At 42.1% G+C, this 15,101-nt stretch overlaps 1 protein-coding gene across 1 annotated transcript in view; it reads left to right on the forward strand.

Annotated features, from left to right (window-relative positions):
• The window catches only part of SLC60A2 (solute carrier family 60 member 2), a 40,564-nt gene that overhangs the window by 2,730 nt on the left and 22,733 nt on the right, over positions 1-15,101 (forward strand). Inside the window, exons 2-3 of the mRNA XM_075862279.1 lie at positions 10,280-10,448; positions 13,243-13,359. Of these exons, the coding sequence (XP_075718394.1) occupies positions 10,280-10,448; positions 13,243-13,359 (286 nt within the window). The remainder of the gene's footprint in view (positions 1-10,279; positions 10,449-13,242; positions 13,360-15,101) is intronic.

Below are 15,101 nucleotides of genomic sequence, written 5' to 3' on the forward strand. Positions count from 1 at the left end.
TCCCTGCCATTAACCCCTTAAATGCAACGGTCAAAAGCGATCGCTGCATTTAAGGTGTTTGCAGCTCATCGGCACCCCAGCAATGAAATTGCCGGGTTTCCGGTGGCTGCAATGGCAACCGGAGGCCTATACTGGCCTCCCGGCCTGCGTAGCACGTAAGCCGTTCATGCCCATTCTGGAGGCCTGAAAGGCTTCTGTAGCCGACTGCTCAGGAGCTGAGCGGGCATCATCAGCGGTGGATGTTATCTGTATGTTACAGCTGACATCCACCTGTAATGGCAGCAACTGGAGCTAGCTCGGATCCCTGCCATTAACCCCTTAGATGCAGCCAACAGAGGTTGCAAGCAGATCGGCAGCCCTGCCATGAAATCGGGGCTGCAGACCGCTTCTATGGCAACAGGAGGCCTAACAATGGCCTCCTGCTATGACTTTACGGAATTCGATAAGGCCCCGCCGGGAGGCGAAGCCTAATCGGCTTGCTGTCAGAGAATGACTGATAGATCTAATATATTGCACTACACAGGTAGTGCAATGTATTAGAAAAAAAAAATTGGACCTTCAAGTCCCCTAGTGGGACTTAAAAAAAAAAAAAAAAGTTTTAAAACATATAATTAAAGCTTAAAGAGGCTCTGTCACCAGATTCTCAAATCCCTATCTCCTATTGCATGTGATCGGCGCTGCAATGTAGAGAACAGTAACGGTTTGTTTTTTTTGAAAAACGTTCATTTTTGGCCAAGTTATGAGCTATTTTATTTATATATATATATATATATATATATATATATGCAAATGAGCTTTGAAATGGACAACTGGGCGTGTTTTTTTTCGTATGTCCAACTGGGCGTGTATTGTGTTTTTAACTGGGCGTGTTTACTTGTTTTACTAACTGGGCGTTGTGAATAGAAGTGTATGATGCTGACGAATCAGTGACCAATCAGCATCATGCACTCCTCTCCATTCATTTACACAGCAGCATCACGTTCTTATTAGAACGATGTGCAGCCGCATACACAAGTGTCCTGATAATGAATATACATAACCTCCAGCCTGGACGTCATGTGTATTCAGAATCCTGACACTTCTGAATCTTTTCTGTGAGATTTCCAGCAAGGGAAACGAAATCTCGTTTACCTCGTAATCTCGCGAGATTACGCGTGGCTTGTTGGAATCTCACAGAAAAGATTCAGAAGTGTCAGGATTCTGAATACACATGACGTCCAGGCTGGAGGTCATGTGTATTCATTATCAGGACACTTGTGTATGTGGCTGCACATCGTTCTAATAAGAACGTGATGCTGCTGTGTAAATGAATGGAGAGGAGTGCATGATGCTGATTGGTCACTGATTGGTCAGCATCATACACTTCTATTCACAACGCCCGGTTAGTAAAACAAGTAAACACGCCCAGTTAAAAACACAATACACGCCCAGTTGGACATAACGAAAAAAAAACACGCCCAGTTGTCCATTTCAAAGCTCATTTGCATATAAATAAAATAGCTCATAACTTGGACAAAAATGAAAGTTTTTTTTAAAAAACACACGTTACTGTTATCTACATTGCAGCGCCGATCACATGCAATAGGAGATAGGGATTTGAGAATCTGGTGACAGAGCCTCTTTAAATAAAATACAATCACCCTTTTCCCTTATCAAGTCCTTTATCATTTGAAAAAAAATAAACAATACATATTTGGTATCGCCGCAACCGTAACGGCCTGAACTATAAAAATATTGTGTTATTTATTCCACGCTGTGAATGGCGTAAAATACTATACTAGGATTTCTGTTTGTTGGTCACTTTGCCCTACAAATATTGGAATAAAAAGTGATCAAAAAGTCGTATTTATCCAAAAATGGTACCTATATAAACTATAGCTCGTCTCGCAAAAAACAAGCCCTCATACAGTTCTGTCGATTAAAAAATTAAAACGTTATGGTTCTCATAACTTGGCGACAGAAAAAATACATTCTTTTTACAAAAGTAATATTTATATATTTAATATTTATTGTGCAAAAAGTTGTAAAACATAAAGTTCTATAAATTAGGTATCGCCGGAATCTGACTGACCCGCAGAATAAAGTTAACATGTAATTTATAACGCATGGTGAACGCTCTATAAAAAAAAACCTAATAAATGATGCCAGAATTGCAGTTTTTTGATCACCTGGCCTCCCAAAAATAGGATAAGAACTGATCCAAAATTTTCATGTACCCAAAAATTGTACAAATAAAAACTACAGCTCGTCCCGCAAAAAAACAGCCATCAAACCACTACGTCTATGAAAAAATAAAATTAGTTAAAGTGTAGCTAAACGTTCGACAAACTTCTGAAATGTCATAGACACATGGCAGAAGTTTGGATTGGTGGAGGTCCGAGCACTGAGACTCCCACCAATCGCTAGAACGAAGCAGCTGAAGTGCTCGTGTTAGCGCTCAGCTGCTTCGTTTCTGTTCGACTTTTTCCGGAAATCCGATGTATCGGTGTACGGACTCATAGACTTTCTTTTGAGTCCGTACACCAATACATTTATTTCCGGAAATAGCCGAACATACACGAAGCAGATGAACGCTCACACAAGCGCTTCAGCTGCTTTGTTCTAGAGATTAGTGGGGGTCTCAGTGCTCGGATCTCCACCAATCCAAACTTCTGACATGTCTCTATGACATGTCAGAAGTTTGTCGAACGTTTAGCTACACTTTAAGGCTCCAATAAGCCAGGAAAGAAAAAATATGCAACTGTTCAGGACTGAGAGAACCATTTCTTCTGTTTCAAGAGGCGAATTATCAAGGCCCTAAAATATGGGAACCACAAACGGTAGGGCCCAAACATATCTGCTGAAAGCGAGGGTGCCCGTATTATACCAGGACAACACTTTCCCAGCAAAATTCCCCAAACTGCAAAGGTGCGAAGTGTGGACCAGAAGGGGGATAAGAAAGGACACCATTTATCAGTGCGACACTGGCCTGTGCAGAAAGGATTGCTTCACAGCAAAATATCTATTGATTATTTTTTTACCCCGTTATTTATACCTCTTGACTATGCACCTGATGTACTCTGCCCGGCTTACAAATACCCCCACATTATAAACTGAAACACCAGCAATACTCAAACAAATCTACTACCAAGCAAAATCCACTCTCCAAAAGAGAAATGGTGCTCCCTCCGCTCTGAATCCTACAGCGTCCCCAAACAGCTGTTTATTTCCACATATATGGCATTGCAATACCCAGGTGAACCCTCTTAACAATTTTTGGGGTGAGTGTCTCCAGTGGTACAAGCTGGGCACGACATATTTGCCACTGAAATGACAGCATATCTAGGGAAAAACTGAAATTTTTACTTTGCACCATCCGCAGCGCAATCATTTATGGAAAAGACCTGTGGGGTGAAAATGCTCACTACACCCCGAATGTCCAGGCAAAAGATTAAGGCCCACATGTAGGTTGATTCTAAAACCGGGAAACGCTGCATAATAATTCAAGAGCTGTCTTGTAGTGGTGGCACAAGCTGGGCACCACATATTGGCATATCTATGGAAAAAATAAAATGTTCACTCTGCAGCATCGAGTGCACACTAATTTCTGCAAAACACCAGCGGGGTTAACATGCTCACTACACCCCTATGTGAATACCTTGAGGGGTGTAGTTTCCAAAATGGGGTCACTTCTGGGGGCTTTCCACTGTTTTGTTCCCACAGGGGCTTTGCAAATGCTACATAGTGCCCAGAAACCAATCCAGCAAAATCTGCACGCCAAATGCCGTTCCTTCCTTTCTGAGTCCTACTGTGTGCACATACAGCAGTTTATGACCACATATGGGGTATTGCCATGCGAGAAATTGCTTTACAAATGCTGGGGTTCTTTTTTTCCTCTATTTGTTGAGAAAATTAAACATTTTTAACTAAATTTACGTCTTGTTGAAGAAAAGGGATTGTTTTTATTTTCACTGCCCAATTCTAATAAATACATTAAAACACCTGTGGGGTCAAAATGCTCACTACACCACTAGATGAATCCCTCAAGGGGTGTAGTTTCCTAAATGGCGTCACTTTTTAGGTGTTTTCACTGTTTTGGTCCCTCAGGGGCTTTGCAAATGCGACATGGCCTCCGCAAACCATTCCTGCTAAATTTGAGCACCAAAAGTCAAATGGCGCTCTTTCTCTTCTAAGCCCTGCTGTGTGTCCAAACAGCTGTTTATGACCACATGTGGGGTATTGTTTTACTCGGGAGAAATTGCTTTACAAATGTTGTAGTGCTTTTTCCCCTTTAGTCCTTGTGAAAATGAGAAAAAATTAGCTAAACCAACATTTTCTTTGAAAAAAATCTAGATTTTCATTTTCACGGCCTACTTACCTCTAGATAATTTCCTTGAGGGGTGTAGTTTCCCAAATGGGGTCACTTTTGAGGGGATTCCACTGTTTTGGCACCACAAGACCTCTTCAAACCTGACATGGTGCCTAAAATATATTCTAATAAAAAGGAGGCCCCAAAATCTACTAGGTGCTCCCTTGCTTGTGAGGCCGGTGCTGCAGTCCATTAGCACTCTAGGGCCACATGTGAGATATTTCCTAAAACTGCAGAATCAGGGCAATAGATATTGAGTTGCGTTTCTCTGGTAAAACTTTCTGTTACAAAAAAAATGGATTAAAAATGAATTTTTTCAAAAAAGAGAAAATGAAATTTATACTCTGCTTTAATTCCTGTGAAACATCTAAAGGGTTAAGAAACTTTCTAAATGCTGTTTTGAATATTTGAGGGGTGAGTTTTAAAATGGGGTGACTTATTGGGAGTTTCTAATATATAGGGCCCTTAAAGACTTCACAACTGAACTGGCCCCTGTAAAAATAGCCTTTTGAAATTTTCTTGAAAATGTGAGAAATTGCTGCTAAAGTTCTAAGCCTTGTGATGTTATAGAAAACTAAAAGGATGTTCAAAAAACGATGCAAATATAAAGTAGATATATGGGGGATGTTAATTAGCAACAATTTTGTGTGGTATAACTGCCTGTCTTACAGCAGATACACTTAAATGGAGAAAAATGCTAATTTTTGCAATTTTTCGCTACATTTTGGTGTTTTTCACAATTAACCCCTTCCCCCTAATGACCAAGCCATTTTTTATGTTTTCCATAGTCACATTCGAAGAGCTATAACTTTTTTTTTATTTTTGCGTCGACATAGCTGTATAAGGTCTTGTTTTTTGCGGGACAAGTTATATTTTTTAATTGTACCATTTTGGGTTCCATATAATTTATTGATTAACTTTTATTAACTTTCGCCATGTGCAGTCACATACACAAACACTAACTTTACTGCAGTGTCCTGATAATGAATATACATCACTACCAGCCAGGACGTGATGTGTATTCAGAATCCTGACACTTCTGTAGCGTCTCTGTGAGATTTACAGCAAGGCAAACGTAATCTTGCGAGATTACGAAATGACCTGTCATTTCAAACGAGATTACGTTTGCCTTGCTGGAATCTCACAGAAAAGATTCAGACGTGTCAGGATTCTGAATAAACATCACGTCCTGGCTGGTAGTAATGTATATTCATCATCAGGACACTTCAGTAATGTTAGTGTATGTGGCTGCACATAGCGATATAACTATATCGCTAGTGCAGTGTAAATGAATGGAGATGAGTGCATGAGGCTGATTGGTCAGCGTCATACACTCCTCTATACAACGCCCACTTGGTCTAAAGTAAAAACACGCCCACTTAGCATAAAGCTAAAAATCGCTCATAAAGTGGTTTAAAATAGATAGTTTTTCTAAATAAAAAGCATTATTGTCACCTACATTATAGCGCCCATCTCCTTATATAGGAGATAGGGCACTTATAATGTGGTGACAGAGTCTCTTTAACCTCTGTGCACATGGCTGTATTGCAGCTCTGTATGGGAGCCATATATTTAGGCCTGGGCTACATGGAGGCTAGCGCAACTAGTTGCAGTCCAAAGGAATACATTGAGTTGCATTTAATGTTGTGGACTGCAACTGTCAACCCTCTGAGTAGTTCAGGAAAAATTTAGTAAAGGCTTTAATTTTTTCTTTTACCACTAGGGGAAGCTCACAATTTATGAATTTATTATTGAGTACAATGAGAGCTGTAGAAATCCCTATGCAGTGAGCTCCCCTTTGTGGCATCTGCAGGAAGATAGTATAAACTGATCAAATTCTATGGATGTGTGAAGGGAACCAAACGATTTTAAGTAATTTTTTTTTTTTTTAAAACCCCAGGACCGCACCATTTTATAAGGGTCAGTTCACGCGTTGCGTAAATACTGCGGATTTTCTGCAATGGAATTAGTTGTGGAAAATCCGCAGCATATACATTAGCAGCAAAGTGGATGAGATAAAACAAATCTTATCCACGCGCTGCGTAACTACTGAGCAGAAAAGACGCTCACAAATTGACCTGCGGTGCGCAATATTCTGCAGCATGTCAATTGTATTTGCGTAAACACTGCTTATTTGCTGCAGGTTTTCCCCCATTAAATTCAATGGGGAGGTAAAACCCGCAACTTGGAATTTTTTTTTATCTTGTACTTACCCAGAAGTCTGTGTTTCTTCCTCCATGCCGGCCTCCTGGAATAATGTTTCATCCTATGTCACAGCTGTAGCGGCGGTCACATGGGATGAATTCAGAGGCCTGGATGACGTCAGAGGGCCGGCCTCCTGGGATGATGCTGCAGCAGTCTTTTGGGATGAAACGTCATCCCAGGAGGGCGGACGGCTAAGTGCTGCAGTTTTTCGCAGCGGACAGTCCGGGCGAAAAAAAGCACCACAGTTTGGTTCGGTTTTTCGCCCGGATTTCCCTGCATTGGACAGGGCGGATACGCTTCGTGCTTTTACGCAGCGTGTCCTCCCCATGTGAACTCGGCTTACGAGTGTTAGACCTATTTATTAATTAAATTGGATCAAGTGAAAATTATGTCCCACTGGTTAACCCCTTCTCACACCTTGACGTAACTGCACGTCCAGACGAGTTATTACTTAGCACATGGACGCTACGTCTGGGCTTTAACCGTTAACTGCTGCTCAGCGCTTAACTGTGCTGGGTGTCTGCCCTGCGCTCCCTGTTGCCGATAAGTGGCCCATCGCTGCTGATTTTGGCAATTAACCCATATAGGGGGTTTGTAGCACATCAGCAGCCCCCACAATGCGATTTATTACATGATTACTGATATTATGATATGTTATATATGAAGTTTAATGTATATCCATTCATGAATTTATATTGCCTGAAGAAGGTCAAGGATCTGACCGAAATATTGCACTGGGACTGGAAAAATAATACATATTTCTCTTGGAAATTACCCAAATTGGTGTGCATAGTACCTTCTTTATATTATATTGGGTTGGGACCCTACGCATGCACCCACCTGAAAACCTAGTGCTGTATGAACCTTGAAAAATCTCTATAAATTGGATTGTGGTTTTTACCGCTTGGTGAAAACCGTAAAATCGAAAAACAAAAAACAATGGATGAATCGCAGTTTTTTCCCAATTTCATACGTCCACCGATATAGCATCGCCATACCCGGGAGAACCCGGTTAATATTTTATGAGATATTTGTCTTCAGTGGCACAAACTGGGCATAACATATAGTGAACTAAAATGGCATATCAGTGGAAAATTGTAATTTTCACTATGCACCATCCACTGCGAATTAACCCCTTCGCACACCACGACTTAATAGCATGTCGTGATGAGGGGTGTGATGTATGGAGCAGGCTCAGGCACTGAGCCCGCGCCATACGCTGCGGGTGTCAGCTGTGTATTACAGCTAACACCTAGGACTAACGGATAGGAACAGTGATCGCGCTGTTACAGGAACCTGTAAAATAGACAATTTACTGATTGCGGGTTCAATTCCTCCTAGGAGGTTAATAAAATTTGTAAAAATAAAAGTAAATAGTTCGAGTCCAAAAAAACCCTTTTCACATTTTTTTCTTTAAATAATGTAAAAATGTTTAAAAATACACAAAATTGGTATCGCTGTGTCTGTAAAAGTCCAAACTATTACAATATACAATTTTTTAACTCGCACGGTGAACGCCGTGAAAAATAAAGAATTTAAAACGTCAAAATCGCTGTTTTTTTGGTCACCTTGGCTCTAACAGAATATGTAATAAAAAGTGCTCAAAAAGTTGTATGTACCAATAAAAACTACAGCTCGTCCCACAAAAAAAAAGCCCTCACGCCACTCTATTGACGGAAAAATAAAAAAGTTATGGCTCTTGGAAAGCAGGGAGGGAAAAGCAAAAAATGGATGTCCAGGAAGGGTTAATTACTTTCTAATGAAAAACCATTTATGACCACATGTGCGGTATTGCCGTACTCAGGAGAAATTGCTTTACAAATGTTGGGGTGCTTTTTCCTCCTTTTATCCTTTTTGTAAAATTTAAAAAAAATCAACATTTTAGTGGAAATAATGTTGATATTCATTTTCACGGCCTAATTCTAATAAATTCTGCAAAAGACGTGTGGGGTCTAAATGCTCACGATACTCCGAGATAGATTCCTTAAGGGGTGTAGTTTCCCAAATGGGGTAACTTTTGGGGTGTTTCCACTGTTTTGGTCTCAGGGGCTTTGCAAACGCTACATGACACCCGAAAACCATTATAGCCAAATTGAAGCTCCAAAAGCCAGTTAGCGCTCCTTCCCTTCTAAGCCCCGCTGTGGCTCCAAACAGCAGTTTATTACCACATATGAGGTATTGCTGTAACCGGGAGAAATTGCTTTACAAGTGTTGGTTCTTTTTCTCCTTTATTTCTTGTAAAAATTAAACAAACATTTCTATGTTTTTTCAGAAAAAAGTAGATTATCATTTTCATGGCCTAATTCCACTAAATTCAGCAAAAAAACCTGTGGGGTCAAAATGCTAACTATACTCCTATAAAAATTCCTTGAGTCGACTACGCTATTGCTTGTGGCAAAACAACGAGTCCGGTGCACAACAGAAACAAACGAAAACCATGGGCACCGGATCCGTCACCATTGAAATCAATGGTAATGTAAACGGAAACCTCCTGGTTTCCGTTCGTGTCAGTTTGTGTTTGTTCAGGGTCTCGTTCTGACGGAAAGCTCCGACGGAATGTCAGAACGGGACTACAACGCAGATGTGAACGAAGCCTAACACAAATTAAATATATGTCCCCTGTCAATATTTTTAGTAATAACAATTTATTTATAAACATAAGCATAAACATAATCACACTGCATAATCCTAAACCGGAAACTGCTCTGCAATATGCAGAAGCAGTGTTAGGGCCTGTTCACACCAGCACTGCCCTTTCATTGAAGAGTTCCGTCTGAGGTTTCCGTCGGGTTAACCCCTCAACGGAAAGGCAAACGGAAACCTTAGCTTCCGTTTCCCTCACCATTTAACTCAATGGTGACAGATACCTAGCTAATTTTTTCCGTTTGTCAGTGTTGTGACAGGGTTCCGTTGTTCATGACGGAACCAATAAAGCAGTTGACTGCGCTATTCCATCAAAACGACGGAACCCTGTCACAACGGTGACAAATAGAAACCATTAGCTAGGTATCTGTCACCATTGAGTTAAATGGTGAGGAAAACGGAAGCTAATGCTTCCGTTTGCCTCTCCATTGAGGGGTTACCTCTGATGGAACCCCTCAGTGGAAAGGAACGGTGATATGAACGTGGCCTTAAATTCGTCTTTGCCGAACCGATCTCCAAATAATTTCTGCAGGAAGCAAATCACAAAGAACGCCCCTTTTGTAAGCAAATTATTGTTTTAAATTAAATGAATGTATAACAGATGCGATGGATTTTAGATGTACCCGCTCACAGCCAACACAAAATACATTAATTTAAGAAAAAAATACATTTTGCTTACAAAGGTATACAGAGCCTTTAAAAATCCTGCCTTTGCCCCTGAAGATTGCATGCAACTGCAGGTGTATCTTGATATTTAAAATCAATCCGTTGCACTTCAAAAAGTCTCAGGGTAGCCCAGGCGTAAGAGTCAATGATGGGAATCTTATTATATCCTGGTATACCAGAAAACCTTTCTCAAAATGTAGTACGCTTGTAAGCTTTGGAAAACGCTTTCCTCATTACACAGGACAGGATCCGATCCTGTCATTGGCTATAAATATACGTAGCTTGCATAGAGCTGTAATATAGCGTGTGCACAGGGCCTAATCGAATTTGTGGATTCAAATTCTCTGTCCACAAAAGTTATTCTCATTTGTTAAGCTTCTAGAACAGATTTATTAAAATGTATGTTCTTTTTTTTAGGGTATGGCCATTTCGGTGTTGGGTCCAACGTTCCCTGATCTGGCTGCTAATGTGGATAGCACTGTTGGAAACATTTCCTACATTTTTGTAGGGAGGTCCTTTGGATATCTTAGTGGCTCTGTCTTGGGAGGTATCCTTTTTGACCGCATAAATCAGCACCTACTCTTAGGTATGTAACTTATATAATGCGCCCATTACGCATTGTCAGTTTCACCACATAATTTGTAATGTATCCACCTGCATTGAGAACAGGTCTGTTATTGAGATTCCTGCAGGTAACTAAGGGTGCATTTTTATTCAGGTCTCCCTATTTTCTTTAAATATTGATGTTAGATGATAGAGACTAGTATTCAGATCACTTAAATGGTCACTAACTTTTCAACAAACTTTGCATAAATCAATCGTACGAGCGAATACAGGAAATGTAATATCTTATTAGAGAAAAACGCCTCTTTCCCCACTTATTAGACTCGTCTTCCCCCTACTAACTGTACACTCACTCTGAATTATTGTTTTTAATTCACAAAGTTTTGAAACCCGTCCCCCCACCCTACAATCATGCACGCAGGCATGAAGTCTTGGATCCCTTAAACCAAATGTAGTCGTAACAACAGTAGTACCAGTTACAAACAGTAACTTTCAAAGAGCATATGAAAGAAGGGTTCTAAGGGCGCACCCCCCCTCCCCAGCAGAAAAAAGGATCCTGAAGGATGGAGGTGTCCATACAGTGAACGAATGATCCACAGTTCCATCACAGAATGTCAGTGACTAGAAGTATTCCAGAAGCTTGAAACCGCAGGACAGTAGAGAAACACAGCTACAAACGTCAGCACTTAGACATCCGGCAAACGAGGAGAACCAGCTTGACCACGAGGACGGGATTCAAGCCAGTCAAGAACTTCCTAGGGAGTAGTGAAGAAATGTGATCTGCTATCCACCAGAACTTTCAGCCGAGCAGGGTACAGCATTGCGTACTTGAGATCAAGTTCTTTGAGCTTTTTCTTGGCAGTAAAGAATAAAGTTTTCTTCTTCTGGACCTCAATAGAGAAATCCGGGTACACTGATATCCGTGAGTTGGCATACGGAATTGCTCCTTTTTCTTGTGTAAGTTTAAGGATAGTGTCCCTGTCTCGGTAGTTGAGTTTAACAATAAACGTGTGAGGTGGAACTCCCGGAGGCGGAGTACGGCACAGAATACGGTGCGCTTTCTCCACTGCAAACATAACGGAGAACTTCTCCCTGCCGAAGGTGGTAGTGAGCTGGTTTTCCAAAAAGGACTCCGGAGCGGAGCCTTCCGACCCCTCTGGCAAGCCTATGAAGCGAAGGTTACAGCGCCTCAGTCTGTTCTCCTGATCATCCAGATGCTGATGTAGTCTGGTGAGGCCATGCTCAATGTCTCCAAGACGTCTAGAGATTGGTGGGGCTTGGTCTTCCAGAGTACTGACTCTGTTTTCCACCTCCGTCACCCTTTCTCGTGTGTGTTGATCATCTTGGCGTTGGAGAGAGATATCAACCTTAATCTCTTCAATACGTGTGGTGAGGGTGGTTTGACATGTATGGATGGCCGCCAGCACCTTCAAGCTATCAGGATTAGAGTCCGATATAGCAGAGGCCGGCTGATCCGACTCCACCGGGGTTTGGTCAGCGATATGAGAAGAAGGCGTGGACGCCAAGGAGTTCACTCTGTGAAACATGTCCAGTTTAGCGGCTGATTTGGTTTGTGATTTGGGAGGCGCCATTGCTGGGTGTTAAGTAGCTGTGTATACAGGTGTATGGAGCATCAAGGCGTAGTGAGACCCCTGGGTGGGGATTCGGCAACCAGACAATGTTAAGAGCGTTACATTACACAATAGTGGGCACGGTATAAGGACACAGGGGGTCTTCATCGGGCAGGGGGGCCCTTTGGATAAGTCAGCAAAAAACTGTGTTTAGCAGGTGACCCACAAACAGGGTTGCCGCGGTATCTTGGCAACAGCTCAACGGTCAGGCCGACAGCACAGGAGAAATACATGTAAATAGGACCACAGGATGTATCAACAGGGCTTGTTATGCAGAGGAAAAGGTGCCTCCGAAGAGGGGACTCACCAGCTAGCGTTGTACAGTCCCAGGGTATCTGGCCACAAATGGTGCAGAGGAGGACCACCTTAAGGGATCCAAAATGGTGGCTGCGACCAGCGTGAGCCGCCTTACAATGGCTGACCGAGTCCTCCTTGAGACAGGTAGGCCGGGCCCACTAATCTTATAATCCTGGGTCGGCGGTTGTAAGTGTCTCCAGTCCACCGGATGAGCCTTGAGGATCCGGTCCAGCCTCAATCAATCCAGGCCGGGTATGCTACCCCAAACCAGGCCCAAAAGCATCGGGTCGCGGAGCACAGGCAGGAGGAGGGATATGAGCCCAGGATGCCGTCGCTCTGTCAGGGGAGCCCACACCATAGACCCCAGAGCACACTTATGGGTGATGTCGTGTCCGGACCCACTCACTCTGAATTTACTTCTAAATCTATCTACTCAAAACAAGACAGACTGTGGAATAAGGTATTAGTTGTCCTTAGAGATCTATGGACAGGGGAGAGGCGAGCAGAGGGAGAAACAGACTGCAGCAGCATCCCAGAAAGTGTTCTATCTCACCCCAGTGCTGGATTCACAGCTACACTGCACATTCCTGCTCTATAATGTCCATCATGCTGTGTTTTATTTTTTAAATAAATATATATATATACACACATACATGAGGAGACTCCTGTTCTCCTATCACTACCCACTAGGTCAGAAAGCTGAGAAGTATTTATTCCTTATGTACACACATATGACGCTTTAAATTTAATTAAAAAAAAGTAATGGATCCGTGATTATAGAAGTTATTGGACTACATTGTTTTGTGATCATTGGATGTGAAATGCAATCTATACTTGTTTGGAATTAAGTTGTTTAATCTTAATTCCTGTGTATTCTTATTTCATTAGGATTGTCAATGGTGGCAACTTGTGCTGGACTTTTTGTCTTGCCATGGTGTAAGAAGGCCATATTTCTTACTGGAGTTATGACTATTGTGGGAACTTCCATGGGATTCCTAGACACTGGTAAGCACAATGCTTCATGTAAGGTTTGTAAAATCAAATGCAGTATAGATCAAAAAGTTTTTTGGCGCTTTTTTCCCTGCGATAACTTCCCGAAATCGCCTCCCATTGATTTCAATGGGAGATGGAGTGGGTGGATTAACTGAAAAATGTACATAATTTTACATAAAATACATAAAATAAACTTTAAAAATGCACAATAAACATGTTAATTTTTCACTGTTACTCCACCCACTGGGCTCTATAAAAACCCTTGTTACACCTGTGTATTACTGCTTGAGAAAGGCTGTGTTGAGCAGCTGAAACGTTGCGCTACTTCATTGCACATATGGGAGAATAAATCCATCTATTTCATATTTTCAACCTGGAGTGCTGCCACTTTCTGTTGTTCTTGTCTGCACACTGTGGGATCTTCAAGCCAGATTCCCGGAGGCCGGCACCCATTTGCCCTGGAGGCTTTGCTGTGCTGCCCATACTTCTAAACCTTTGCATATATGGACCGTAATGTCAGGGGCAACCCCAGAGCTACTAGCGCTCTGCCTGGGACTCCAGTCATAATATTGGGGCATCTTCTGCATGCTTGGTCTAGTTTTAAGTGAAGACCGTAATAATAAATCTTCCCCTTGGTGTGCATAAGGCCTAAATGTATGTACTAAATACACACGTTTATCAGTGTATCTGCACTTTTTTTTTCCAGCACATTTTACTACCAAATATTGTCCAATCTGATATACGACATATCTATTAATAATTTCCTTTAAAATTCACTTCCATTTGTAAAAGTGGAATAGAAAGTGGGCGTGACTTTGCTTGGCCAGGATTCAGACACATTTGACCCTGGTGTAGAAAAAGTTTAGTTTTAGCCAGTGTGAAGGAAGTGATGTATGTTCTGACAGATTTATTCAAGAAGGAATACTACTAAGATTTATCCATTAAGAGTTTATGACGTTTAAGGCTGCGTTCACATCCATCAGGACTCCGTTCATGGGTTCTGTCGAAGCTTTCCCTCAAGGGAACCCATCAACGGAATCCAAACTGAAACAAACAGAAACCATAGGTTCCGTTTTCATCACCATTGATTTCAATGGTGACGGATCCAGTGCAAACGGTTTCCGTTTGTCACTGTTGTGTAAGGGTTCCGTCATTTAGATGGAATCCATACCGTAGTCGACTACGCTATTCATTCCGTCAAAATGACGGAACTCGTACACAACGGTGTCAAACGGAAACCATTTTCATCGGATCCGTCCCCATAGTATCAATGGTGTTGCAAACGGAAACCTATGTTTTCCGTTTGTTTCAGTTTGTATTCCGTTCATGGGTTCCCCTGACGGAAAGCTCAGAAGGAACCCATGAACGGAGTCCCGACGCAGATGTGAACAAAGCCTTACTGCCGAAACATGTCGAGTTAGCCGACAGGGTCTGTGTTTTACTCTCATGCGTGTATTTTCCACAGTGAATCTTAGGCCCCATGCACACGACCGTGCCCGCAATCACAGCCCGCGATTGCGGGCACGGCCGGCCGCTGACTGACAGCCGCATTTTCGGGCCGTGCTCCCATACAAAGTATGGGAGCACGGCCCGCAAAATGCGAAAGAACGGACATGTTCCATAATTCCCGGAACATTTCCACGGCACTGACACCCTTCCGTAGTGCTACGGAAAGGTGTCAGTGTTTAATGAAAGTGAATGGCTCCGTTTTTGCGGACCGCAATTGCGGTCCGCAAAAACTGAGGTTTTTTGCT

The sequence above is a fragment of the Rhinoderma darwinii genome, chromosome 4 (assembly GCF_050947455.1).
Source record: "Rhinoderma darwinii isolate aRhiDar2 chromosome 4, aRhiDar2.hap1, whole genome shotgun sequence".
Lineage (NCBI taxonomy): Eukaryota > Metazoa > Chordata > Amphibia > Anura > Rhinodermatidae > Rhinoderma > Rhinoderma darwinii.